The 25,657-nt window shown below is 53.4% G+C and overlaps 2 protein-coding genes across 8 annotated transcripts in view; one reads left to right on the forward strand and one right to left on the reverse strand.

Annotated features, from left to right (window-relative positions):
* The first annotated feature begins 1,229 nt into the window (after positions 1-1,229).
* AIFM2 (apoptosis inducing factor mitochondria associated 2) lies at positions 1,230-16,983 on the forward strand. Of its 7 annotated transcripts, XM_046654583.1 has the most exons (10): positions 1,357-1,583; positions 7,166-7,377; positions 7,750-7,865; positions 9,255-9,374; positions 10,130-10,222; positions 11,867-11,975; positions 12,963-13,115; positions 14,254-14,457; positions 14,752-14,922; positions 16,847-16,983. In XM_046654583.1, exons 1-9 carry the CDS (start codon positions 1,528-1,530, stop codon positions 14,901-14,903), a joined length of 1,215 nt encoding a protein of 404 aa, XP_046510539.1. In that variant the 5' UTR covers positions 1,357-1,527; the 3' UTR covers positions 14,904-14,922; positions 16,847-16,983. The 7 variants fall into 7 exon arrangements, with proteins under 7 accessions (XP_046510542.1, XP_046510544.1, XP_046510543.1 ...); XM_046654586.1 differs by lacking the exons at positions 1,357-1,583; positions 16,847-16,983 and adding an exon at positions 1,230-1,310 and having other exon boundaries at positions 14,752-16,508; XM_046654588.1 differs by lacking the exons at positions 1,357-1,583; positions 16,847-16,983 and adding an exon at positions 1,251-1,310 and having other exon boundaries at positions 7,187-7,377; positions 14,752-16,508.
* A 135-nt stretch (positions 16,984-17,118) lies between these two features.
* Positions 17,119-25,657, reverse strand: part of LOC124235989 (core histone macro-H2A.2) — a 49,665-nt gene continuing 41,126 nt past the window's right edge. Inside the window, exons 7-9 of the mRNA XM_046654589.1 lie at positions 25,194-25,283; positions 19,373-19,547; positions 17,119-17,287 (exon numbers count right to left, since the gene is read on the reverse strand). Of these exons, the coding sequence (XP_046510545.1) occupies positions 17,122-17,287; positions 19,373-19,547; positions 25,194-25,283 (431 nt within the window). The 3' untranslated portion in view covers positions 17,119-17,121. The remainder of the gene's footprint in view (positions 17,288-19,372; positions 19,548-25,193; positions 25,284-25,657) is intronic.

The raw sequence follows: 25,657 nt of genomic DNA on the forward strand, positions 1-25,657 counted from the left end.
CGTCTCCTAGATGGAGTTGATCACAATGCTCCCTATACGTGGTACTGGAGACAGGTCTTTGACCACAGCTTTTGGAAAAGGTATAGAAGTGCCCACTTCTTGTATAAACGTTCATGAAAACTAGGAAGGTGAAGGGCAGTATTCAAAAGAGCATTGGGCTGGGAACAAGGAAGCTGCCAACGTACTTTGTGGCCTTGGACAAGCTAATTTGCCCATATAAAATATATGGCATGTATTTTATATAGCCCTTACAGCTATAATAAATGCCTGCTGTACATTTGTTGCTGCTGTGTGCCAGGCACCATGTTAAAACACTTCACATAAGTGCTAATATTTGCATTAAATAGATGGAGATGGCTTATCTATCACCAAATTAGCTTGATCCCACCTCCAGGTTGCAGCTTGCATCAGTCCATTTCTGTACAGATCCTAGTCCAAGCTCTTTTTTTCTTCCTAGACTCCCCTCCTAACTAGTTTCTGTAATTTCAGGCAGCCCTCCCACTCCCCTGTCCTTTCGCCACAGAACATAACTCAGACCTGTCACTCTTCTGCTTAAGCCCCTGCAGTGGCATCCACTGCCTTGGGATAGCACAGTCTTCACCAGGTCCTGGAGGCCTGTACCACCTGCTCACACTGGCCACTCTGTCCTCTGGCTGCCTCTGCAAGGCTCGGGCCAGCAGCACTTTGCCTGCCTGGGAGTCACTGCACACCCAGAGCACAGTTGCCTCCTCTCCACCTACGGCTCACTCCTTCTCACGCTTGGAGAGAGGCCTTGGCGCCCTTGCTTTGCCCCCAGTCTTTCTTACTGCAATTAGTGATACACGTTTTTATTGGTTTAATATACGTCCTTCCCAGGCTATTGCCGCAACGGCAGCAGAAACCATGCCTGTTTTGTTCTCCATTTTATCCCCCATCGCCTAGCACGGCGCCAGGCACACAGTGAGTGCTCAGCCGGCTTGGCAGAGTTCTTATTTACATGCGTGAAGCCAGGAAGTTGGTATCCGCCCGAAGTCGCAGAGCCAGCGCCCGGAGCCCGCGCTCGGAGGTCCCGGAGTCTTTAAAGGAGTCTGGCAGAAAACCGGGCGAACTCTGAGCAGTCCCAGAAGGCGTTTCCGGACTCCCAGGTCTGCTCCAGCGTCTGGCCGAGGGCCGGCGGCCCGGGGGCGTGGCCGGCGGCGGCAGTGCCCGGGGGGGCGTGGCCGACGGGGGCGTGGCCGGGCGGGCGCTGAGTCACGCCGGCCGAGGAACACTAGCGGAGTAACGGGAGCGGCCCGCGGGAGCGGCGCGACGCGGCGCGGGGCGGCCGGCAGGTGAGGGGCGCCTGGGCGGGCTTTCGGGCTCCCCGCGCCCGCAGGGCCCGCGGGGGCGCGTCGGGGCCCGGAAAACGCAAGGGCCGGCGTCGGGAGGTCGGTGCGCCGGAGTTTTGGCCTTTAGGGGAGAGGGTGGTCGGCCAGGATACGGGGCTTAGCCCTGCACCACCCTAGTTCCCCCAAAACACAAACCAGGGAGGTTTGTTCTGGCGAGGGCATGGCAAACTCACCCCCTCCCCGTCCGCCCCCCGAAATCCTTGCTAGGTCTCCCAGGTAAGACGGGCTTCCACTCCCCCCATCCTGGGAGTGCTCCGAGGGTCGCCGCCGGGTGGGGCTGGAGTCACAGGCAGGGGAAAGCCTCCGGCTCTAGGAGGGAAGTGCCTGGGTTACCTGTGTCCATGGGCTCAGGGGGCACCGTGAAGTCCGCTTCTCCCCTCCGCGAAGCCCGGGGTTCCGCGGGAGCAAAGGCCGGCGGTCGCTGAACTAACTCTGATGGGGCTGGGGGAGCCTGGGACGCCCGAAGTCCGCCGGGCGCTGACTTTCCAACCCCACCCGCTAAACACAGCCGGCCTTTCCCTTCCAACAAAAGTCCCTCTGACCCTGAATGTACAGTGAGGCGGGGACGGAGGAGGCGCGTGGGAGCTGCTGATCCCTCGGGAGGACAGCACGGGCGGGAGGGTCACACATAGTTTGGGAAGGGGCTTCCAGGTGTCCCGGCTCTGCGCCTTCTGTTTACATATATATGTAAAATATATAAATATGTAAAATTACAGGGAAACCTGCTCAGATTCTAGTGTGTGTGTCCGTGTGTGTTCATGTGCACACGCCCCAAGCTCTCAGACCCGGCCTGCCCTCACCCCAGCCCTGGAGCCCTCCAGGGAGCACTGTGTGTGACCCTGCACCTGGAGCAGCCCCGGTCCCGGGGAGGAGACTGAGGGCCTGCCTTGCTGAGGACTCAGCGGTTAAGTGGTGGAGTGGGGCAGAGCCCGGGTACTCCAGGGCCAGCCTGGTCACTGTCTGGTAGTGAAATGAGGAAGCCAGGGTCCAGACACAGGCAGTGAGCAGGCCCTGGGGATGTTGAGGGAGCTACAAAATGACTGGCTCCCCGGGGGGATGGACAAGTTTTGTGGCCTAGGTTTTCAGGATGGGAGTGTCTGTGACACTGGAAGGAGCCTGTCTTCCCAGACCTACCCTTTCCTGGGGGAGGAAAGGACACCCCTGTCTTCAGATTTTGAGTCCCTTTCAGAAATTGGTCTTTTTTGAGTTATATTTCGTTTGTGTTCCCTGGGAGGCTGGCCATGGAATGCCCACTGTCAGCCTGGTCCCCAGTGTCCAGTGAGGGAGGCCACCCAGCCCTGCGCCCCAGGTGGAGAGGGGATGTTCATGGCGCTGGGAGTCACACTCTAGCGGCCCTCTCATCCAGGATGGCCACCCTGGAAACATGGCTGTGGAGATGCACCCTCGATGTAACCAGTAACAACTCAGGAAGCTGCGTGTTTTATTTGTAACCTCTGTGAAGCTATCCTGGGCGGCATCCTTGCTCTGAGCAGAGCCCGTGTGGTTCCTGCTGTCCATCTTCTAAGGCATGACCTCTCTACAGTTTTGGCATAAATGTGACTTCCTCATTTTTCATTGGATTCCTAAAAGCCCTGGGTCTGTATTATTAGAGAAGAATCCGCCTGGGATCAGGCTGGGTGCCCTTAGCAGAGAAAACAGGATTTACCGAGAAAGTTTCTATGTAAACCAGATTGTGTGTGTGTGTGTTGGTGGGAGGCAAAGGTAGAGTTACTTGAGAGTTGCTGGGCAGTTGGGATGTGTTCTCTCGGACCTTCTTTGATCAGAGAATGCCAGCTGTTGCAGTCATTACAGACCTGTGTGTATATGTCGCTAGGTACATGTGTGTGACTGCCCGTAGGTGGGATTAGGCTCGACGTGCTGTTCTATTACTTGGCTTTTTCATGAACAAACTTTTTTTTTTTTTTAAGACTTTGGTTTTTTAGAGTAGTTTTAGGGTCACAGCAAAACTGTGGGGAAGGTATGGAGATGTCCCATCTGCCCTGCCCCCATGCATGCGTAGGCTCTCCCATTGTCAACATCACTCATCAGAGTGGTCCATTTGTTAGTTGATGAACCTACACTGGCATAATCACCCAAAGACCATAGTTTACATTATGGTTCACTTTTGCTCTTGTACATTCTTTAGGTGTGGACAAATCATAAACAAACTTTTCATGCAAAAAAGCATCCACTCTGAAAACAAAATGGCTCCAGAATATTCCACTGCATGGGTGTCTGGGTGTATAATAGTGTATCCTGTAGTCTCCCGTTGCTGGAGTTTTCCACTGATTGATGGATTCTCCCATTGAGGCTGTTTCCCAGCACTACTGCTACATTAGAACATCTAATTCCACGTCATCAATTGCACACATGCTTTCTGAGCACCTATAGCATGTGTGGCTGGGAATGCAGGTCCATGGCTGAAACCCACAGTTTAGGTGTCTGGCAAAGCAGGTTGTGGCTGAGCAGAGGGGAGTCCAGCTGTCCTTGAGGGCCAGGCAAGAATTGGCACGGGAAAAGCCAAAGGAGAGTTGGCGTGTCCAAGAGTGTTGGGCAAGGGAGGCTGCGAGGAGGAGGGTGGAATCTGCTTGAGCACTGCCAGCTCCCATTCCCCAAGTGGGAGTGTCAGAGGTCAGGAGAGGAGAGAGAAGAACAGATTCCCGGAGAGGGCTCAGGAGGCTTGGAGTGTGAAAGTGCCTTCCCTCCCCTTGCCCTGCTGTGGCAGCCCCGCATGGGCTTGGGTCCACCCTCAGGCCTCAGACCCACCACTGGGAACTCCGGAGAAGCAGTTTGCCTTCATTGAGAGGTGTGTGTAGTTGGGTGAGGCCAGCATTTGCCCTTTGGGGAAGCCAGTTGATGATTCTGGGGTGCAGAGGGAGCAGGGGTTCAACTCCTTTGGCCAACCCACTGCTAATCAGGCCTGTGCTGGGGTCTCTGGGCTTTCTCTCTTCCCCAGGAGGGAGACCCTGTGAGGGGCTCAGGGCGGGCCTGGTGGTCAGAGCTGGCGAGCATGTAGGCCCGAACGCTGCCTTGGTGTGACAGGCCCGCTGTGTGTGCTGCCTCCTGTCACCCTCCTGGCCTCCCCACCTTGTTCCCTGAACTCCTCCTACCTACTCTCATTCTGCCACTGGACTTCCTGGCCTAAGAAGGCCCCTGGCACCAGCTGTTTTTCAAGGCTCCTCCCTTAGCTTCCTGGGCTTGTCCAGTGTGACCTGACCCCTGGTGGACTTATCTCCCCAACAAGCTATGTAATCTCTTTCAGGCCTGTGCCTAGCCAGCTTAGAAGCAGAACTCTGGGTGTTTTCCTGACCTCCTCGCTGGCTGCAGGCCCCAAGGGCAGGTCGGTATGGAGGGGGCCATGCTGAAGGGGGCAGGTGAAACGCACCCCGTCTGTAGCCTGCCTCATCTCCTGCCACATTCCCAGGCCCTGCTCAGCAACTGGTGTCCACTCCTGGCCTCTGCCTGGGCCGCTGGACCCTCTTGGTCCTGGTCCGCAGGAGACATTCTCCTTCTGGCCCACTTGGCAGATTCAGCCTGATGAACACTCAGGGGACCATCTCTGGACAACTTTTCTGGGAGCCTGGAGCAGGGAAGGTGGCACTACCTGCTGGGGACTTGTGCTGATCCTAGTCCTGCTGAAGGGTCAGTGTCCTCCTGTGTAAAATGGGTAGTATGCACAAGCCTCAATGCAATGGGGACCATTTAGCCAATGAGAAGCAAAGTTAAATCCCTTCAATCTCCTGTGCCAGATCTCCCTCCCCTTGCCCGGGCTCTCCCCACGCCAGGGGAGAATTAGGCAGTGGGCATTTGAATACCACTGAGGACAGTGCCTGGAGGTCCAACCGTAAACTACCTGCATATGTGGGAAGATCTGGGGACCATCTTGGGGGCCACCAAGTCTTGGAAACCTACTTGTGCAAGGACATCTCAGGGTGTCCCCTCCCATTATGGGGGCTAAATGTGGAGGCCCAGAGAGTGATGGGGTTGTGCCCCAGGCATACAGATGATGTAGGACAGAGTGGTGGCCTTCCAGCTGCTGCAGTGTCACCTGAGAGGGTCCCAGATGGGCTGGAACACGCTTTCCCATCAAGCCTTTTGGCAGCTTGCTGTCTGTCTTCACGGTTGACCTGAGTCCACTTTCTCCTTCCTTGCCACCCACCTGCTTCCTTGTCCCCTACTATGAAGCGCCCCGCCCCATGGCCCACGGCAGCAGTTGGGCCTCTTACTGTGTTCTGTGCACTGTGAGCTTGCTTTCTTTCCTTCATGTCTCCCTGGTGGCTGGTTTATTTCTGCCTCCTCTTAGAGTCTGGCACAGGCCAGGAGGTTTGATTGCCTGTCGCCCCTGAGCCAGCATCTCCCAGCAACGCCCCTGCTCTCAGGATGTCAGCTGCAGGCAAGGCTGTTCCTCAGACAGCTGGGCTGCTGCACTGGAGAGCCCTGAGGCCTGTGCCATGAGCTGGGTTTAAGCTGGGTTGGGGACAAGGCCCCAGGCCAGCCCCTGGCCCTTCGTGGGGGCAGCCTCTGGGATGCCGTGGTGACCCAGGCCCTTGGGAGGGCGAGCCTGGTGGACAGCCTCCCAGGCCGGTTGGGGGCAGTCCAGGCAAACTTTGCTCGCTTCTCCTTTTTCCTCCGTGCTCAGCGGTTCAGCGTCTAGTGACCCAGCTGAATGCTGTCCTCTGCCTCAGGTGTCCTCCAGTGTCTGGCTCTGGGCCAAGGGTTCTCGAAGTTTAGCTCCTCAGGGACTCAACCAAGGTTTGTTCTCAGTTTGCTGGGAACTGGTCAGGTTCCCCTAGTCCACATGCAAGCATGCCCCTGGGCTGCCCTGGCCTGCAGACCTGGCCCTCCGCCCTCTGCAGACTCTCTCCTGGACGGCAGCTGCCCCGTCCTGGGCCTCGAGCAGGACTGTCCCCCTGCCCTCCTCACTGGAGCCTGTGCATCAGCGCTTCTCCCCAATCCTCTTTCTTACCAGCAGACGTTCCTTTGCGGTCCTTAACCAGCGCTGTTTCTTCTCCTGGCAGACATTTCTTCCTGCTCCCTGTCTCCTGGGGAGTGTCGCCCAGCCGTCCTGGTGTGCCTTTGCTGTCCCAGGAATGCTCAGGGGAATGACCTGCCCATTGTGTAACCTGCTAATCATTCTGCTTAGACCCAGGGCTCGCGTGGTGGTCGTGAGCTGGGCGGCAGCTGGGTACCACGTGTCCTCCGTGCAGTGCTCGAGGAGGTTTGCGTTGTTCCTTTAGAGCAGCCTCTGCTCGCCACTTCCCCACAGGTGTGCCCACCCTTTCTTGTGATTGTACACCTGCCCAGCTCCCTGAGCAGGTGCACCTACACCATCCACCTGGCCCTTTGAGTTTGCAAGCCTGCCTTTACAAGTGCAGGGACCATAGCTGTCTGTGTGTCTCTGACCACGGGATCCACAGCACAGAGCACGTCAAAGAGCAGGAGCTCAGTTAATGTATGTTGTTGAGTGAACAAATATATTGAGTGACAAAAAGTGCAGAACAGTTTGTTTGATGTGTGCAAAAAATCATCATGATTGTGGGTGCACAGAATCTCTCTGGAAGGATTCGTATGAACTTGGTAACAGTGGATGCCTTGGAGAAGGGAACTGCGTAGTTGGGGGATGGGATGGAAATAGGATACACTGTTCCTTTGGAATTTAATTCAAGTTTTACGAAATTGGAATTTCATTAATAGATGATTACATAATTTTAAAAGATCAAGTCTTGGCATTCGAGGCCTTTCTTGCTATGGGCCCACCCTGGCCCTCCCAGCCCTCGAGCCCCCTGACTCCCATGTAGTCTCTCTTCCTATCCCAGCAGTGCCTTGTTCGAGATGGGGTCCCAGGTGTCGATGGATGTGGGAGCTGTGCATGTGGTGATCGTGGGCGGGGGCTTCGGTGGGATTGTGGCCGCCAGCAAGCTGCAGGCGCTGAACATCCCCTTTGTGCTCGTGGACATGAAGGACTCCTTCCACCACAATGTGGCAGCTCTTCGGGCCTCCGTGGAAAGTGGTAATGGACTCTTTTCTGGGGCTTTCTTTGTGAGAGTGGTCTTGTCACTGCTGTGGGTCTGGGGGTGGTTTTCTCTGCTTACGGCAGGGTGCCTAAATTCCACTATTAGACAAATCCTGGAGAATCTTAAGGTCACTGGCCTTTAGCAACTTCCATGTCAAGGCCCCAGAAGTAAGAGCTTGAGCTTCCCCGAGGATCTGAGCCCTGACTGGCACTTGAGGGGGTAGCGAGTACCCCAGATAGACCACTGGCCCAGCTGTTTGGCCCAGGGTGCCCCTGTTGGAATGCAGCTTAGGAAAGGTTCTGAATTGCTCTGGCCTCCCATGGGCAGCCCAGTTTTACACTGTGACCTCCTTTGTGTCCATTCACCAGGGTTTGCCAAAAAGACATTCATTTCCTACTCAGTGACCTTCCGGGAAAGCTTCCGGCAGGGCCTGGTGGTTGAGATAGACCTGAAGAATCAGACGGTGCTGCTCGAGGATGGGGAGGTGAGCACAGTGGTCCTGACCCATCCCTCTGCTGTCTTCAGGAGGCCCTGGAGGATTAGGCTGCTGGCAGGAGACCTGGGCAGGGCTCCTCAAGGGCTGAGAGAGTTGTCTGTGGCCCCTGAGCCACCCTGGGTGCTCAGCAGAGAGCAGATTCCTCATAAGAGAGGCCTGAGCACAGCAACCACAGGAGTGTGGTGGCAGACGTTTCTGGAGCCCGTCCTGTATCCAGACATAGTCGTAAGCCTTATGCAGTCTCGTGTAATGCCCACTGTGACTCTGCGAGGGAGGTGGTGTAGCCTCACTTTACTGAGAGACCGAGTGGCTTGCCCAGGATCCCCCAGCTGGTCAGAGACTCAGTGAGGATTTGAACCCAGGCAGTTTCACCCCAGAGCCTACACTCTGAAGGCCAATGTCCCGGACCAGCTCCAGGCCCAGCCAGCCCAGGGGCACCCTCCTCGCTGTCTAAAGGGTGGCACACACATGATCCCACAGCCCCTGGATTGGGAAGTCATTGAGGGCAGAGATTTTCTTCCCTTGTATGTGCATCCTTAGCCCGGGGTGGAGCGTGGGGCCCAGCACATGCCTTCAGTGACTTGAGCACTGTCGGTGAGCTGCCACCAGTCCACTTGTTGTATTGAGGGTCATCTCCAGCTGGGACTCTACTCTGTTCAGAGCTCTGGGGGATTGGACAAAGGAGACCCAGTTCCTGTCCTCAGTGCTTATGTGATTTAGTGTGAACTGGTCCTCCCTGAAGCACTGTAGGGCCCGAGAATCTCCTGCCTGGCAAGGTTACTGAGTCTCTTTGTGTTGTGGCTTTGGGCCATGCTGTTCCGAGTCCTGGAAGGGCCCATGAGGGCGTCTCAGGTCTCCGGTGGGGAGAGAGGGCTGAGTAGGGTACACACCCTCAGGTCACCCTCAGGTCCCGTCCCAGCAGAGCAGCTCTGGTTTAGTCAACTTTGTATATATTTAGGCTCCAAACAGAATTTCCCTCCCTTCCTTTCATCTGTCCATATTTTGTGGGGCAGGGGGAAGTTTCTTCTGAAATGCCTAGGCAGTTCTAAACTAGCTGCACATTGGAAGCTAGAATCCTGCTTCCTCTGCACAAGCAGTTTGCTGTCCCGTTTGCTGTCCTCGACTATGGGGAGCTCATTCGCCCACCTGTTCTGAGTTGGGTGGCTCTGGCAGGAGGTAGAGTCTGCTTCCTTAGGCATTTCCCAGGTTCTCGGGCCACGCTTTGGCCTAACCAGTGTGATGGTTTTCTCCCCTCAAAGGAGGGCTGCTCGGTGTGCCCAGAGGGGCCTCTCCCACCTGGTACCCCTGCCTTGTGGGCCTGAGGTTGGACGCAGACACCAGGCCTGCCCTCACCTTTCTTTTCTCTGCCCCTCACAGGCCCTGCCCTTCTCACATCTTATCCTGGCCACGGGTAGCACCGGGCCCTTCCCTGGCAAGTTTAACCAGGTTTCCAGCCAGCAGGTTGCCATCCAGCTCTACGAGGACATGGTGACGCAGGTGAGCTGTGCGCTGACCAGGTGGGGCAGTGAGGGCAGACCGGGCGGGCCCCCTGGGAGAGTGGAACAGCTGTGGTGACACCTGGGGCTGCAGCAGGGAGACCCCTGGGAGGTGTTCGGGAGGCTGCAGTGGCAGCCATAAAGGTGGAGAAATCTAGAACGAGATCCTGAGGGGAGACCTTTGGACCTATTGTTGAGGTCTGGACATGAGCACCCCAGACGTGCCTGTGTAGCGACTGTGTGACCCGACTCGTCTCTCCTGGGGCTCCCGTTGGCACAGGGCTTTGTGTTTTGTGGAGCAGGCTTGGATCCACGACCTCAGTCAGTTGTTGCAGGGATCCTGAGAGGTGGTGGGTCAGGCCTGCTGTTGGCCCTGAGCAGCCAAGGCGTGGAGGCCCACAGCAGGTGCCGGGGGTGCTGCGTGCCGGAGGCAGGTCATTCCCTCCCTGCGAAGCTGCCGAGGAGCCCGAGGCTTCTTGCACAGCCGTGTGTGGAGGTTGGGAACCTGGTTTGAACTCGCACAGCCCTGGGCCAAGGTCTGGAAGGTGGGCAGGTGGGGAAACCTGCCTGGGGCTGTTGTGAGAGTCCTGGAGGTGACGTGGGAGACGCCCAGCAAGGGCCTGGCCCTGAGGGAGCGCATTTGACCCCATGTTTGGAAAGGGTTCTCTGCTCCTCTTTAGCTGAGGAACCCACCCCCTCGGCTGCACCCCCAGGCGGGGCGGGTCTCAGGGTGGGTTTCCCATTTTTCTTCTCTAGGTCCAGCGTGCACAGTCCATCGTGGTGGTGGGAGGAGGCTCTGCGGGAGTGGAGATGGCAGCAGAGATTAAAACAGATTACCCCGAGAAAGAGGTGGGCAAGCAGCCTTGGCTTTGAACTCTCAGTGGTCAGCGTCTTTCTGTGTTGTCTCTTGACTGTCAGGCATTTCTCTTGGTGGGGAGGCCGAGCTCCCTTAGCATGGAGTGGGGTTGTGTGTTTCCCGTCTCCTGTCTCCTCTGGTCTGCACTTGGGAGTCCCCTAAAGGCCTGTTCTGCTGTGAAATTTTCCTGGAGAGCGAGGGTGTGTCCTCATTCAGTGAGGCACCCTGCCCTCTGGTCCAACCAGAAGGCTCAAGCCCAGGGAGAAACCTAATAAAGGGTTAACTCCGGTGTCCCCTGCAGTGTTCCAGCCTTTGGGATATAAATGGAGACTTTGGTGACCTCTTTTTGCTGATGACTAGCTGGGTCAAAGACACCCTCACTTGGTTTTTTGTCTGGGACAAGCAGCAGCTTTTTTGGTGTTTAAGAGATGGTAGCCCTCACCCTGGACAGCCCGGGTGGTCCATGCCCTGTGACAGTGTGGGGAGCCTGCAGTGCAGCCCCTCGACTGCCCATGCTGGGGAGGGACTGGCCAGCGCTGCCTCCTGCCCATGGGTGGGTGGCCCTGCTCCCTTCTGATGATGGAGGGACGGAGTTCCTGCCTGGAGCCCTGGAGAGGAAGAAATCCCGACAGGCTGGCAGGTTTGGCGAGGGGCTGAGTGACGATCGGTAATTGTGGGTCCTCGACGCCAGAGCTTGCTTGCAGCTTATGCCAGATCAACTTCTGAGCACCACACAGAACCTGTGGATGGTTTTTTTTTCCCTGGGGAAAGGCAGGCTGGTTTTGAAAAGTAAGATCGATATGGGCTAATTTAATTATATGGTTGTTCTCTGACACATTGTTGGAAATTATTATGAGTGGTTGATATAGAAGTTTAATTTTGATTTATGGGGTAAAGAGCAGTCTGAAGTAGTGAGTAACTCACTATAATTTCCATATGTTTATAATCAGTAGACAAATAAGAGTAATAGCAGCTACACTTTATTAAGGACTCAGTCTGTGCTGAGTTATGTGCCTTAAGCACATTTTCCTATTTCGTCATTACAAAATTCCTGTGAGTGGGACCTTGATCCCTGTGCTGCTGAGTCTCTGGGAAGTGTCCGAGTGAGTATCTGAGATGGGATTTCAGCAGGCAGTCATTTCAAAGCCTCAGCTTTGAACATCATTCCAGGCTGCCTCCCACTTCCCTGTGCTGACCCAGACAGCAAGCAGACATGCCTGGAAACATCAGTTTTAGAACCAGCCTTACTGTAAGTGTCAGCCCGATTTCTAGTTAGAATGTCAACAGCCTATATATAGACTGCATAACTATAAGTGCCCAGGGATGCTTGAAAACAATTTTCCATGTGGACCGAGGTGAGGTGTGGCTTGTGGAGCACTGTGCGGCTGTGGTCGTTTGGCTCCTGGGGTAGGCCAGAGCTGAAAGAATCCTAGACTAGGCGGGGTGGGCTCCAGCCCAGCTCGCTGTTAACTCTTCTGATGTTGGGCGCATTACTTCTCTGGGGCCTCAGTTTCCTCACCTGTAAACTGGAGGCAGGGGAGGAAGTGGGGGAGAGGGACTGATGTGTTTTTAAGCCTCTTTGTGTGAGCAGGAGACTTGGTGGCTCCTTCTGAGGCCATGTGGTCATTTGTCCCCAGGTCACTCTCATTCACTCCCAAATGGCCCTTGCTGACAAGGAGCTCCTGCCCTGTGTCCGGCAGGAAGTGAAGGAGATCCTGCTCCGGAAAGGCGTGCAGCTGCTGCTGAGTACGTGCAAGTTCTGCTCCTGCCCTGCCCCTCTGCTGGCCTAGTGAGGTTTGGTTCCACGGCTTGGTCACTGCCTTCAGCTTATGGGTGACTGTGCTCATCCCAAGCGGTCCCTATGTCCTGGGTGTGAACGTCAAAGCCCGTTAGAGCCTTGCTGTCCAACTGGAGGTTGTGTCTCCTCAGGTGGGGCAGAAGCCCTGGTACTTGTGGGATTTCCATGCCATGGGGGCAGTGCTGTCCTGGCTGTTGCTTTGGCCACAGTATGAGTGGTACCTATTTGTTGAATGATTTTTAAAAAAAGCCTCTCAAGGCTTTGACTTGAATTATGTCTCTGTGGTGGAGAGAATAGGTTGTATTTTGAGGGTAGTGAGGAGTGTGGTTTGCATCCAGAGCAGGAGGGAAGAAGTCCACCCAGCAGGTTAGAGTGTGGGGCTCTGACCCCAGGGGCATGAGCTCCTTGCTTTCCACGGGTGGGAGGTGTCTGCTCTGTGATGGCCCCGGCTCCTGGTCCCCTCGTAACTGGCTCTGCACTGCCCTGACTAACTTTACTCTCAGGCGGTGCGGCTAGCGGGCTGCTGCTTACAATTCTTGCTCTCGCCTTTGTCGGGGCTGTGCCCGGAGGGCTCCTCCTGCCTGGTTAGGATGGTGAAGCTGATGGGGGGGGTGGTGGAGGTTCTCCTCAAATAGCTTTTCCCAGAATTTCTTGGGAAACTCAGCCTCACTTCCCCAAATGGCTTCTTGGAACTCTCCTCCCATTGGATCCCTTGGGGCCAGATGTCCCGATTGTGCTTCTCGGGGCAGGAGAGTGGCCTGGGAGCGGGGAGGGAAGGCGAGAGTGGCGTGATTGCCTTGTTGGGCCACAGCAGACCAGGCTTCCCCGGCCTCCATGGTCTCCAGCCTTTCCCAGGTCAGCCTTGGTTTGGGCCCCAGCCTTAATGACATGCCCAACCCTCTGCCAGCCTGCTGGTCATGGACCTCCCTTGACAGGTGAGCGGGTGAGCAACCTGGAGGAGCTGCCTTTCAATGAGTATCGAGAGTGCATCAAAGTGCAGACGGACAAAGGCACAGAGGTGGCCACCAACCTGGTGATCGTCTGCAACGGTATCAAGATCAACAGCTTTGCCTACCGCAGTGCGTTTGGTAAGCAGGAGGCTGAGCCAGGGCTGCTCCCAGGCTGCCCCCTCTCTCTAGCCGCCTGAGAAGGCCCAGGCCTGTCTCCCAGGAATTGGCACCTCCCTGCCTTCCCCCTCCATCCCAACAGCTCGTTTGGTTTCTTCTGAATGGTGACATCCAACTTTAAGTTCAGGTTCAGGTCCACTCTTGCTGTGCTTTCCTCAGCTGTGACGATGACTTAGCCCAAGGTGGCCCAAGTGATTTCCAAAAATCAGGGCCCGCCCCCTAGTGGTGAGAGATAGGACCAAAAATTTCTGTTTTCTGTCACTTTCCTTCCTACAGGGATGCGGAGTAATTCCAGGTCAGGTCTTTCTCTATTCACAGGTTCACTGCTCTCCCCACACTCTGACCCAAACTTTTGGCCATTTGGGAGTATGGCCAGTAATGTGGCCTGTGTTCTAAAGCTCAGCGTTGAACCGTCTAGCTAACTGGAGGTGGGGGAGGTGGATGATGGCCACCATCTTTGAGCTGGACACTCAGTGGCTGCTTCTCAGGCTCCAAGGTTGCTGTGTCCCCAGGTCTGTGTCATTCCTGGATAAGGAGCTCCTGCTTTGTGTCCTGCAGGAATTAGCCAGTCCCAGAAGAAGGAAGGCACTTCAGTCCCTGTGTGGGCATGGGATTGAGAGCTTATAATGGATAGAGGGCAGAGAATTTAACACTTAATTGTCCTAATGTTGTAGTTTCAAAGATAAATTCTTTTAAGTCTCTTAAAAAGAAAAGCAGTTTATCATTTATTAAAGCCCTGCATTTATCTTAAAAATATGACCCATGTTCAAAAAGAAATTTAAGCCTTGGCTTAAGTTGTAACTTAATCATTGTAAGTTAATCATTGTTAATCATGGTAAATTATAAAGACTTATATGCATTGTATAAAATGGTACTCGCAGTCCTTCTGACCAGCCTCCACCCTGGAGTAGCGACCTTACCTTTGCAGGAAGAGTTCTGAGGTGGAGACTTCAGGCAGAAACCAGTTAGGTGGGAGGCCTGCCTCCTGAGGATGCACCCTGGAGGGCAGCCTGACCACACCAGAGCTCATCGGTGCCGCGTTCTGGTCGCCATTGAACACGCAGCTCAGGATCCTGGTTTTGGGGTTGGTTTTGCCCAGCAGATAGTCACCTGGCCAGCACTGGTGCTCTGAGAGTGAACAAGTATCTCCAGGTGGAGGGCTACAGCCACATCTATGCCATCGGCGACTGCGCCGATGTGAAGGAGCCCAAGATGGCCTATCACGCCAGCCTCCATGCCAACGTTGCTGTGGCCAACATCATCAACTCCATGCAGCAGAGGCCCCTCAAGGCCTACGTGCCGGGTAAGGGAAGGCCCACGTGCGTCACAGTTGTAGGAGAGTTGGGGTCAGACATGGTGAAGCCTTTTTGGACTTCAGGATGACTGACTCCTAGAACAAACTCTCAAAGCTGGTTATTACAGAAACGTCCCCTAGAGCTCTTTAAAGATAAATCAGGGACTCACCCACCTCCCTAAAAGTCTTAGGCGTTTCCTTGCCCTGAGACTGAAGCCTCCAGGAAGGGTTTGCGCTCTGGGAGCTGCAGGCCCCTGAATGCTGGGCAGGGTTCCCATTTGTGCATGTGTCTCTGCTCCACAGGCTCGCTGACGTTCCTCCTGGCCCTGGGGAGAAATGACGGCGTGGGCCAGATCAGTGGTTTCTACGTGGGGCGGCTCATGGTTCGGCTGGCGAAGAGCCGGGACCTGTTGGTCTCCACAAGCTGGAAAACCATGCGGCAGTGTCCACCCTGATGGCGAGGCCAGGCGGGAGGTGAGGTACTGCTGCTGCCGGGTGATCGAATTCTTGATGAACGGGACCTGCCTGACAAGTGCCAGAGGGCAAAAGCGCTTTTTCTGGAGTAAAACGCCACTGATGTACTGACCAGAAACACAACTTACAGAAAACCAAAAACTAGGAGAGAGACGCATTTGAGAAAGACCCCGCCTAGAGGATTCTTTCTGGGTTTGGCAGGTCTACTTGCACTTGTGCTGGCTGAGTGGTTCACTTGGTCCTAGGGAGGCACAGCCAGCCATCTCTGCCCCAGGAGCCTCTTGGATGTGCACGTGTGTGTGCGCACGTGCTCATCCACCTGGGGTGTGGCATTCAGAGCTCTCAGGGTTGGAGAGAGAGCTGGGTCTCCTGGTGGCTGGCATCTGGTCTCTGAGGGCAGGAAGGAGAGCCTGCAAAGTGAGACCAGCTAGGGGAGGGGAGCTGGGGTGGAGACGGCCTGCACCCCAGCCTCTCCCATCGTAGTGGGGCTGGGGAAGCCCACACATCCTGCAATGCCTAGGTGGTTAACAGGAGCCTAATTTTAAACTGTTAGCCCCTACAGTCTTTAATCTTCATGAAACTTCTGTATTTCCTTTTTAGATCCTGATTATATACCATAGGTTTACATATAAGAAGAAAGAGTCAGATAAAGTTTCCCTCCTGGTTAGTTCATCCTACCAGAGAGTGAATTTTTACAAAGATAAATGGGGGTTAAGACCAACGCCTGGCCTGCCAGCTGCTGGAGGTGTTCAAGGAAAGGCCGCTGAGCTGATGTGGCCCTCGCGTGGGGTGCCATCTGGCTGGCATTCGGGGGGTAGAGGGAGGTCCAGCGAGTGAACCCCTGCTTGCTTCCAGGCTGCTGTCATGGCACATTTGTAAGTGACAAAACTCAAGCTGATGCTGGGGGCAGGGGACCTTGTGGGAACCTTTGTGGTTTTGTGCTTGCGGTTTCCTGGCAAACCCCAATGCCACCTATCTGGAAGCCCAGCCATGTGGCAATAAAGCCTGCCACCAGCCATGTTAAGCTATGTAAGTGACTCCTACTTGCGAGAGAACCTCCAGTCAGGAGGAGCCTATTTTGGACCACGTGGGTTAGATCTCTGTAGCAGAAGTGGTTGATGAGTTCATGTGAATAAATTCAGGCCCAGACCTGCCCACCCTGCCCCACCCCACCCCCTTTTGATGGTGGCCGCTGGGTTCTTGGCCAGAGTCCTGGGGCACCAGCCTCACTAGGATTCTCAGTCCATCCCCTCTTGGCTGTGGCCCATGTCTGTTCCATTTTGTTGCCCAGGCCTCAGGGAGACATCCTCTCTGCCAGAGGATGGCTGCCCCACTGGAGGCTTCACCAGGGCTTTGTTCCTGTGGACCAAGGCCAACCAGGCTCCCCTTCTGGAAGCAGGACCTGCCGCCTGAGAAACACAGGCCATTCTGGTGCTGCCTGACCGCGGGCCTAGCATGGTGGCAGTCTCAGCCCATTAGCGACAGGCCTTGTTCTATTTATAGCACTCTAGAAGTATCTACCCATGGGGACACAGTTTTCCAAACTGAGAAAAATGTTGCAATAAAACAATATGTTGTAAGAAAGACACTGGATCTTTTATTTTTTTTTCCTTTCATTTTCTTTTTCTTTAAAAAAACCCAAAAAACAAAAAAAAGCCTGAAGCAAAACTTTTGTAGGAGTAGTTACAGATCGGGGGGAGGGGGCACTAAAACAGGAAAGACAAGCACCGTGGGATACCTGCCTTGTTTTCTTCTCTTATCACGAACACAGACAGCCAGCAAAGCCCAAGTTACTTTTACGCCCTCTTTCCTTGCAAAAAGGAGAAACAGAAGATTTTAAGAGTTTTGAAAGGGTTTTCTTTCTCTGTGTGTGTGTAAAAGTCAATGCTATAAATCTAAAACGAAGTCTGTTTTTTTTAAAAAGTTCTAAAACAACAGGAAGAAAACACATGGAAAGAACCCCTCGTGGAGACCTGGTTATTACAGACTGAGGCTCTTTTTAAGGAGAATATAAACTGCAGAGGCTCCTTCCATGGGCAGGACTTGCTCCGAAGCCTCTGCTACCCGCTTCCCTTTCAGCCACCCTCTGCTCCCCTGCCGTCACCCTTCCTTTCTCCTTTTAAAAAATAAAGCCCTGCTCCTGTGACTTCGCTCCTCCTCCCATTCCTGCTGGCAAGTGCGGCCGCGGGCACGGGGCGGCTACTTGGTGTCGAGCTTGGCCATCTCCTGCACGTAGATGCCGATGCTCTCGCTGTCGAAGAGCAGGAAGTAGACGTTCTTCAGCGAGGACGCACTGGAGTCATCAAAGTGGGCAGAGATGGCTTTGAGGGTCACCTGGGCGGCCGTCTGTTTGGGGAAGCAGTTTCTGGGCCAAAGGAAAAGAAGAGCCAATGTCACTTTGTTCCCTGGGACCCATGGAGTAACTTTACCCTCAGTTTTGGTTGGGGGTGGTGTGGTTCCTTCTTACCCTGGCACCGGGCCCTCGTTCCTATTACACGGGGTCTCCCTGCGTGCAGGCTGGTCCACGCATGGTCTCCTTTGACCCTAGTCAGAGGGACAGCCTGGGCGGGGCACAGGCAGGGGACGCTGGCCCCACTTTACAGGTGCTACACTGATGCAGAGAGGTGCAATGGTTTTAGCCAAGTTCATAGGACTGGCTGGTGAGCGGCGTCCTGTGCTTGAATCTATGTCACCTGACTCAAGTCGAGCTCTGCTTTAAAAACACTACCAATTCAGCATTTGAAATACCTGGTCTTCAAAAAAGCAAATATGGGTTTTATTACCTCCCTCAAAACTGGTTTATCCACGTGCCAGCCCTGGGCTGAGTGATTAAGTTCACGCCTTCTGCTTCAGTGGCCTGGGGTTCACTGGTTCAGGTCCTGGGTGTGGACCTACACACCACTCATCAAGTCATTCTGTGGTGGTATCCCACATAGAAGAACTAGAATGACCTATAGAATGATATATAACCATGGACTGGGGCTTTGGGGAGAAAAGAAAAAAAGAGGAAGATTGGCAACAGATGTTAGCTCAGGGCCAATCTTCCTCACCAAATAAAGCATATTTAAAACTGGTTTATCTGCTAAACAGTTTATTTCTTTTTCGCTGAGGCAGATTAGCCCTGAGCTAACATCTGTGCCATCTTCCTCCACTTTATATGTAGGTTGCCGCCACAGCATGGCTGATGAGTGGTGTAGGTCAGCACCCAGGATCTGAACCCGTGAACCTGGGCCGCTGAAGTGGAGCACAGAGAACTTAACTACTATGCCACGGGGCCAGCTCCCAAATAGACTTGTATTAAAGGGCAAAATTGTATGTTGAAAAGTGCATCTTCATAATTCCTTTTTCATGCACTTAATGTTCCTCTCACTAATGCATATGGACGTGCCAATGTTAATTTCAGCAGCAGTGACTCTGGGCAGGGCCCCAAGCAGGAGGAAGCCATCATAGAGCTGTCTGCCAGGCTGGATCATGGCACCACGCTCTGGGGATGCAGCCATTATGGTCATTTGGGGTCAGCTGCCAAGTCCCCTTGGGTGGGTTCAGGATGGGCCCTGCCTAATATGAATTCTTCTCACTTGTATGTCGTGTCGCAATCCAGAACATCGTGCACGTGGTCCCAGCTATGTAAAGAATCCAGCCTGAAGTGCCCTGGGCCCGGGCTGTGGAGACCCAGCACCAATTGCTTAGGTTGAGGTAGGATTACAGCAGGAGGCTAGACTCATTGTTTCCCTCTTAGCCTTTCCACGGCTCCAAACAGACTCTAGAGTGTAAACCATGTTTGTGTTAGAGGGGCATCTCTCAAGGGAGAAGGCGTTCAAAGTTAAAGCAGTGACTCGCTTTGGCTGTGAGTGTGCAGGGAGAGGATATGCTGCATGTGAGGACAGAGAGCCTCATTATTTCCCTGAAATGCTGCTCTTGCACCCAGTGGGGGTTTGTGACAAAAAATCATTTATCCTAACCTCCCAAAGCAAACCCTCGGTGAGAACCTTCCACTGCTCGGCGTGTATTTGTCACAGCCTCAGCCTCCTGGCTCTCCTGCCCCCTGGAGCAGCACAGGAATCCCCTGGGGATGCTGAGACCATAGGTCTGGGGTGGGGTTGCTGCTACTGGCCGTGGACCCCTTTGAGCGGCAGGCTTTTGAGCCTGGTGTTCTCTGATCATGTGTCCTAGACAGGGACAGCAGGTGGGAGCGTGGGCTTTGAACACGGCAGACTCTCAGAAAACAACCTGCCCTCCGTGCTTTCCAAAGCTGCCCTCTCCCTGTGTTCTGAAGGATGGAAACTGGGTTTCTTGCCCTGTCACCTGGTCAGCAAGCTTGGCTGCGCTGGCAGTCCTTGGTTATGTCTTCCAGAATGGGCAGACTAGGTGTGAATAAGGGGAGGGCAGCTGGTGCCCAGGGAGAGGCCCAGACTCAGAGCCCCCCGCCCGCCTGGAGGCGGGCACTTACCTGCCGCTGGGGAAGGGTGGGAACGCCACAGACTTTAGCTTCTTGTCCTCTGCTGCTGATAGGCAGTTTTTGATGGTCTCTTCAAGCTGTTCTTCACATTTGTCGGATCCCCACTGAGGGATGTGACAGTGGATGACAAATTTGGCTGCAAGTCCGCTGGATTGGCTGACGGCAGCTGGGACATGAGAGAGAAATGCTCCAGGTAATTTCCTATGCCTTCACCTTAAGCCAGGGGGTTAGGTGGGACGTCATGTGTACCTCTTAGATGCGGGGGGACTAGGAAGCAGTGGAGGAGTTGGCTGGACAATGTTCCATGCTTCCAGCAGGGACTGCACGTTTACCAGAAAGCAGGAGCTGTGTCGCAGTTGCTTTGGACAGTTGGCACAAGCTTCAGATAAACGTGTTCAGTGCTGATGTGGCAACATGTGACTTTCACACGGTCTGCCAGCTAGTCACTAGGTCAGGCTGCCTCCTGACGATGGCTCCTAACCAGAGGTACACATCAGAAACATCTCTGGTGGCTGTGGCGGGCTGAGGAACAGCCTCCCCAAAATGTCCACGCCCTAACCCCTGGAACCTGTGAATGCTACCTTACACGGCAAAAGGGACTTTGCAAATGCGATTAAGTGGAGGATTTTGAGATGTGGAGGTGATCCTGGATTATCTGGGCGAGCCCTAAATGTAATCACCCAGGCCCGTGTAACGGGGAGGCAGGAAGGTCAAAGCTGGGAGGAGGCCCTATGACGACAGAGCAGATTGGAGTGATGCAGCCAGGAGCCAAGGGATGTTGCAGCCTAGAGGCAGGAAGAGGCAAGGAACCGCTCCTCTGAGAAGGAACCAGCTTGGCCAGCACCTTGATTTTAGTCTTAAGACTCACTGTGGCCTTCTGACCTCCAGAGCTCTGAGAGAATAAACATGTGTTGTTTGAAACCACTAGGTTTGTGGTAATTTGTTACAGCAGCAACAGGAAACCAATATAATGGCTTTTAGGTTTTTAACAAATAGATATGTCCATCCCCGGCCACCCACACCTCCTGACCTAGTGTGTCTGGTCTAGGACTGTGCTTGATGATGTTAGGACCCGCTGTACCTGGCTGCATGCTCCCTCGGACAGGGACTGCCTTTTGATCAGCTCTACATCCCCGAGGAGTCTGCAAACAGCAGGGGTTCAAAATGGGTGGTGAAATTAAATTTTGCCAGCCTCATCCCATAATTTCAGATCATACTCCTTACTTTGCTTTTTACTCCCCCAAACCCACTTCCCACCAGTGACACAGCTGATAAGCTCTGTGGGTGCTGAGGAGCTCGAGGGAAGTCCTGTGGCTGTTGATCCCCAGAGGAGGGGTTCAGTCGGACCCACTGGCCACTCTCCAGCCCCTTGGGGCAGCTGTGGCTGCAGCCATGTGCTGCTCACTCCAAAGCCACCCGCCTGGGGAAGCTGGGGCTCTGTGCCACTTGTGTAGCGAGAGTCCCTGGCCCTCCTGAGTGGCCAGGCTCTGGGAGCTGGGGGCAGTTCAGGCAGCCTACAGTCCCTGGGGGCAGCGTTTGTAACATAAATGTGTGCCTGCTGCCTTCTGGAGCGGTGTGTGGGGTTGGTTTGAAGATTTATTTGAAATATATGATGCCCACCTAGTTTATGAGCAGTGTTTCCCAGCGACGTCCACACTGTTGGAGAAGCTCTGACTGCACGTGGGGGTGCAGGGGCACCCCGAGTCTGTCGGCTGAGCCTGTATGTTCCGTGCCTTCTGACGGAGGGAGTGAGCGAAAGAATCAGCCAACAGCCTCCACTACTACGGAGGCAGCGGTCATGACTGGGGTGACTCTACGACCGTGTACATTTGGACAGAAGCAGAACATCCCTGCTGGCCTTGGAGTCTGGGGTTGTTCTGCAGAGACCCTGGTACCCTGGGGACTGACCCCGCCTGCTGGGGGCAATTTTCCCGAGGCCCTGGCTGCTCTCAGATGCTGGAGAGACTCTGGCACTTCACAAACTGGGTTGACTTATCTGGGTTGACTGGGTTGACGTATATTTAAAATATGATCACGTTACCAGCTGAATGTCATTCTTTTTAATGTAAAGTCATTTTTAAGTAAGAGGAATATATTCCTAATGGCAATGTTAACTCAAACATTTAATCAAGAAAAAAATGGCGTGCCTCTCATTCCTTTGATGCCCTCTATTTACACTAGATTTTGAAAGTTTCATGATCACACATCAGCCTAAAACGACTATTTCCATGACAGTTGGAAATGGAAAATGCAGCTGTAGCTGTAAAGATTTATAGTGTTCTCTAGAGGGGCCAAGGACTGGGACACTGATATTTGGTAGAAAATTATTATTCTATTAACACTCTTTATCCGATATGATGTCACCTGGTGAGTCACCTTCACCTGGTGAAGACCTGTGCTCTGAGGATGGCAGTGCTACTGCAATGAGCTTCCAGAACTTTCCCTCTGGTGAGCCATCACAGTGTGGAAGGCCTGACACCTTCTCAGAGTCACACAGGGAAAGGGGGCTTCAGGGTGGCCCCCCTGCCCCACTGGGAAGCTGCTACTGGTCTCCGAGACACTGTGGTTTTCCTTCTGCCTCAGCTTCCTGCAAGAGTTTCTCTTCTTCCTGCCCATCCGGCCCAGTGCTCTTCTCTCTGCTGCAGGAGGTGCTCAGCCCTGGGTCCTAAACAGCCATCTGCAAACCATTTTTCTTCTCAGCTTTCACCAACTGCTTACCAGTGATGTGCACCTCAGTGACCTTCCTGGTGCCCCGTCTGGTGCCCCAGGTCCAACACGTGCCCAACGAAATCATCGTTCTCTCCCGAAACCCAATTCCCCTTTCTCCATCTCTGTCACTGGACCCACCAGTCAGTTTCCTCTGCCTTGTCTCTTCCAGACCCATCTGCTTCATTTCCACTGCCACTGCCCAGCCCTGTCTCAGCCCGCTTCCCGGCTGAAATCAGGATGCACCTTAGAGTCGCTGTCAGCCTGGACTGAGTCGAGTTCTTCCAGAGAGAAGTTGCATTTGCTTTTATGCCACCAGGGAACACTACCAGTCCAGGGTCATATTCCACTAACTTCCTTGCCTGAGATGTTTGGGCCACACTGGATTCGGCTGCAAATCTGTGGGAGTACTGACTTGTGGTTCAGATTCTCTACTGAGGCTTTTTTCTCCTCGGTCCACCCAATGCCAAGGTCAAGATGTGGACTGGCTGCCCTTTTTGCATGGTGGGTTCAGGCCTTGCTTGCTTTTAAACTGAATGTGTTGTGGCTTTATGTGGGGTCTACTATTGGACACCTCATCTTGGAAATTTATCCTTTCTTAATGGGATAAACAGTAAGAGCACATCTTACAAATGATAGTTTTAAAACTCAAGGAAATATGATGTTAGAACCTGAGGAACTGTCTCCCCTTTTCCAGATTCACCTCACCAATCCCTTCTTTCCAGTATTTTTTCCACTATTCCCTTCTTTCCACTCTTGGCCCGACTGTGGATACTTAGACCAAGCAGATGTGCACCAGTGTCTCAGCTCGTGATTGCTTCCTGCAGCCCCTCCTCCTTCTGCAGTCACTTCTGTTTCTTCCAGTGAGGCTTCTGCAGTCCTTTCAGCAAGGGGCCGTGGATTTCTGACTCAAATTCTGCATGTCTGAAGTTGTGCATCTTTTATCCTCCCTCTTGAATAATAACATAGCAACATGTGGAATTCTTGGTTGACAGCTTTTTCCCTTCATTGCTTTGAAGATATTTCTTTCCCGCCTCCAGGCATTCTTTGCCCAGGAGAACCGTCTTTACAAAGAATCAGCCTTTCCTCCTGGGTTCCTTTGCAGGTCTCTCTTGATATTTGAACTTGTGAAGTGTCATCACAATGGGCCTGGTTTTGGATTTTTTCATTTATTATACTCAATATTTTCAACCTGAGAGCTCATGTCTTTCATTCTGGAAAATTCTCAGCCATGTAGTTTTTAAATACTGCTCTCTACCTTCCATGTCTGCCTCTGGGACTTGGTTTAGAAGTGTGGCAGAGCCTCCATTCTATGTGGGGGCTGGTTTTCTTTCCTTCCTACCCTCTCAGGCAGTTGCTGGGTCCCTCCCCAGACCCCTGTCCAGATCCAGTCTCATATGGCCGATTCGGAGCTCTGTCTCATGGTCATACGGGGTACGTGGCAGATCCACATGCTGAGCCAGTGGGCAACATGGCCCCAGGCCTGGGTGAGGGGCTCTCTGCTACCGGAGGAAACAGATTTCACAGTGGCCATGGTCCTGCATGGAGGTCAGAGCTTCGGCTCCTGTGAAGGCCATGGGAGTTCTATCCAGCCCTTGTTTTGAGCAGTGAGCTTGGCTCTGCTCCCCTCCAAGCATGAGGTGATTCTGGTCCCGTCACCGTGTAAGAGGTGACCTGCAGATGGCCCTGCATATTACCAGACGTGCCCAGCTGCTGCCGCGTGCAGCTCTTCTATCCTTGTCCACACATACGTTTATCTTATAGTTCAGTGTGGCTCTGTCTTAAAATTTTAAAGAAATTCTATCTATCATTGCTAGATGGATGGGGAGTGCTACGGGCAGACTGTAAAGTGTGGACTCCTGTTCTTTCTTCACTGGCAGCCCCCATTACTTTCCGAGCAATCACATCTGATCATGACAGTCCTTGGCTTAAACTTTCAAAGGTGCCTGTCTTGTCTCTATAGGGTCAGATCTGGATCTTAGCACAGCCCATGGGCCCAGGCTCATCTCTGGCCGCTGTTTTCTCCTACCTGCCATCTCCCTGCTGGCTCATGACCCGAGCTTTCTCACACACAGTGCCCTACTGCCACCATGTCCCTGCCCCCAAGTGGGTCTTACATCCTCATGGACCTGCCCCCCGGCCCCCAACAGGGCAGAGCTCAGCAGTGCTGTTCCCACCTCTCTGCCTGCTCTGTGCTCACTTGTATATCTATCTGTCTGTCTTTCCAGACTGTCCAGTGCTGAGGGCAGGAGTGGGGGCTGTCTTTGGAGGGCCAGCTTCAGGGCGGCACTTGGCACCAACTAGGTGGTCACTGGGGGTGGTGTGGGTGGGAACCCAGATCTGAAGTTGGACCCAACTGTCAAAAAGCTCCCCAGTAGCCTTGAAAACAGATGTTCAAAAAAAAACATGGGCACAAATGTTCATAGCAGCTCTAGTTACAACAGCCAAAGGTGGAAACAACCCAAGTGATGAATGGACAAAAAAAAGGGAATATTAATCAGCCATAAAAAAGAAGGAAGCACTGACACATGCTACGACACGGATGAACCTCAAAAACATTATGTTAAGTGAAAGAAGCCTCCTCAATATTTCAGGGTTGTATAATCTTGCTCACATGAAATGTCCAGAAGAGGAAATCCATTGAGACAGAAGGCAGACTGGTGGTCACCAGTGTCTAGGGGAGGGCCTGACTGCTTAACTGGGCTCTACTGGGAGTGATAAAAAGTTCTGGCACTAGAAAGTGGTGATGGCAGAACAACACTCTGAGTGCACTTCACGCCACTGAATTGTATGTAGACTTTTAAATGGTTACCATGGTAGACCTTATGTCATGTGCATTTTACCACACACACAAAGTTATCCAGTAGCTCCAGACCATTTTTGGATGATCTGATGCAAACTGACTGGAACTATCCAGATGCTTTCTAGTCCCCGAAGTATATGAAATGATCTCCATGGGCTCCTCAAATTATCTAAGAGACGCCAAAACAGCTTTCTGATTAGTTATGGCATATTTCGCTTTGCAACCTGAACGGGCATGAAGCCTATCCTGCTGGAGAGGAGGGTGGGGAGGCCGTGCGGGGGTGTGGCCCAGCTCCCCTCTTACCTTCAGCAACCTCCAAAGGACCTTGGGATTTTCGAAGCTCCTTTACTGTTTCCAAGAACTCTTTTCCCCCAGCCTTTTCCAAGGCCTTACCTGTGAAGGAGAACAACGGGAAGCCATTCTAGTTGCTCTTTTCAATGTCATTAATTATACTATTTGACATATTTTTACTAGGCCTTAAAAACCAACCCAATCATGCCTAGAAAGTAGGAAGCAAACTTTGCACTTGCGAGCCTGGCTGCCGGTGGCCACGGTGGCAGGGTCTCTGGGCCTCTGCCCAGCAGGACTTAGACTCTGGTCGTAGAAACTTCGATTCTAGTTTTAGAAATGCTTTTAAAGGGACGTTTTAGGGGGTGATTTGGCCATAAAGCAGTTGCCAGCATGAATCCTAAAGGTGATCTTTTTAAAAAGCTGAGGCTCTAGTGTTGAGTTCTCTGGGTTCAGTACCCACGTTGTATTGGTTAAAT

The sequence above is a fragment of the Equus quagga genome, chromosome 2, assembly GCF_021613505.1.
Source record: "Equus quagga isolate Etosha38 chromosome 2, UCLA_HA_Equagga_1.0, whole genome shotgun sequence".
NCBI classification, from domain to species: Eukaryota; Metazoa; Chordata; class Mammalia; order Perissodactyla; family Equidae; genus Equus; species Equus quagga.

Coding starts and splice junctions, on each gene's coding strand:
- AIFM2 (XM_046654583.1), top strand. CDS start 1,528: ATGGCAAACTCACCCCCTCCCCGTCCGCCCCCCGAAATCCTTGCTAGG. Junction 1,584..7,165: donor ATCCTTGCTAGGTCTCCCAG/GTAAGACGGGCT, acceptor ACTCCCATGTAG/TCTCTCTTCCTATCCCAGCA. Junction 13,116..14,253: donor TGCCTACCGCAGTGCGTTTG/GTAAGCAGGAGG, acceptor GGTTTTGCCCAG/CAGATAGTCACCTGGCCAGC.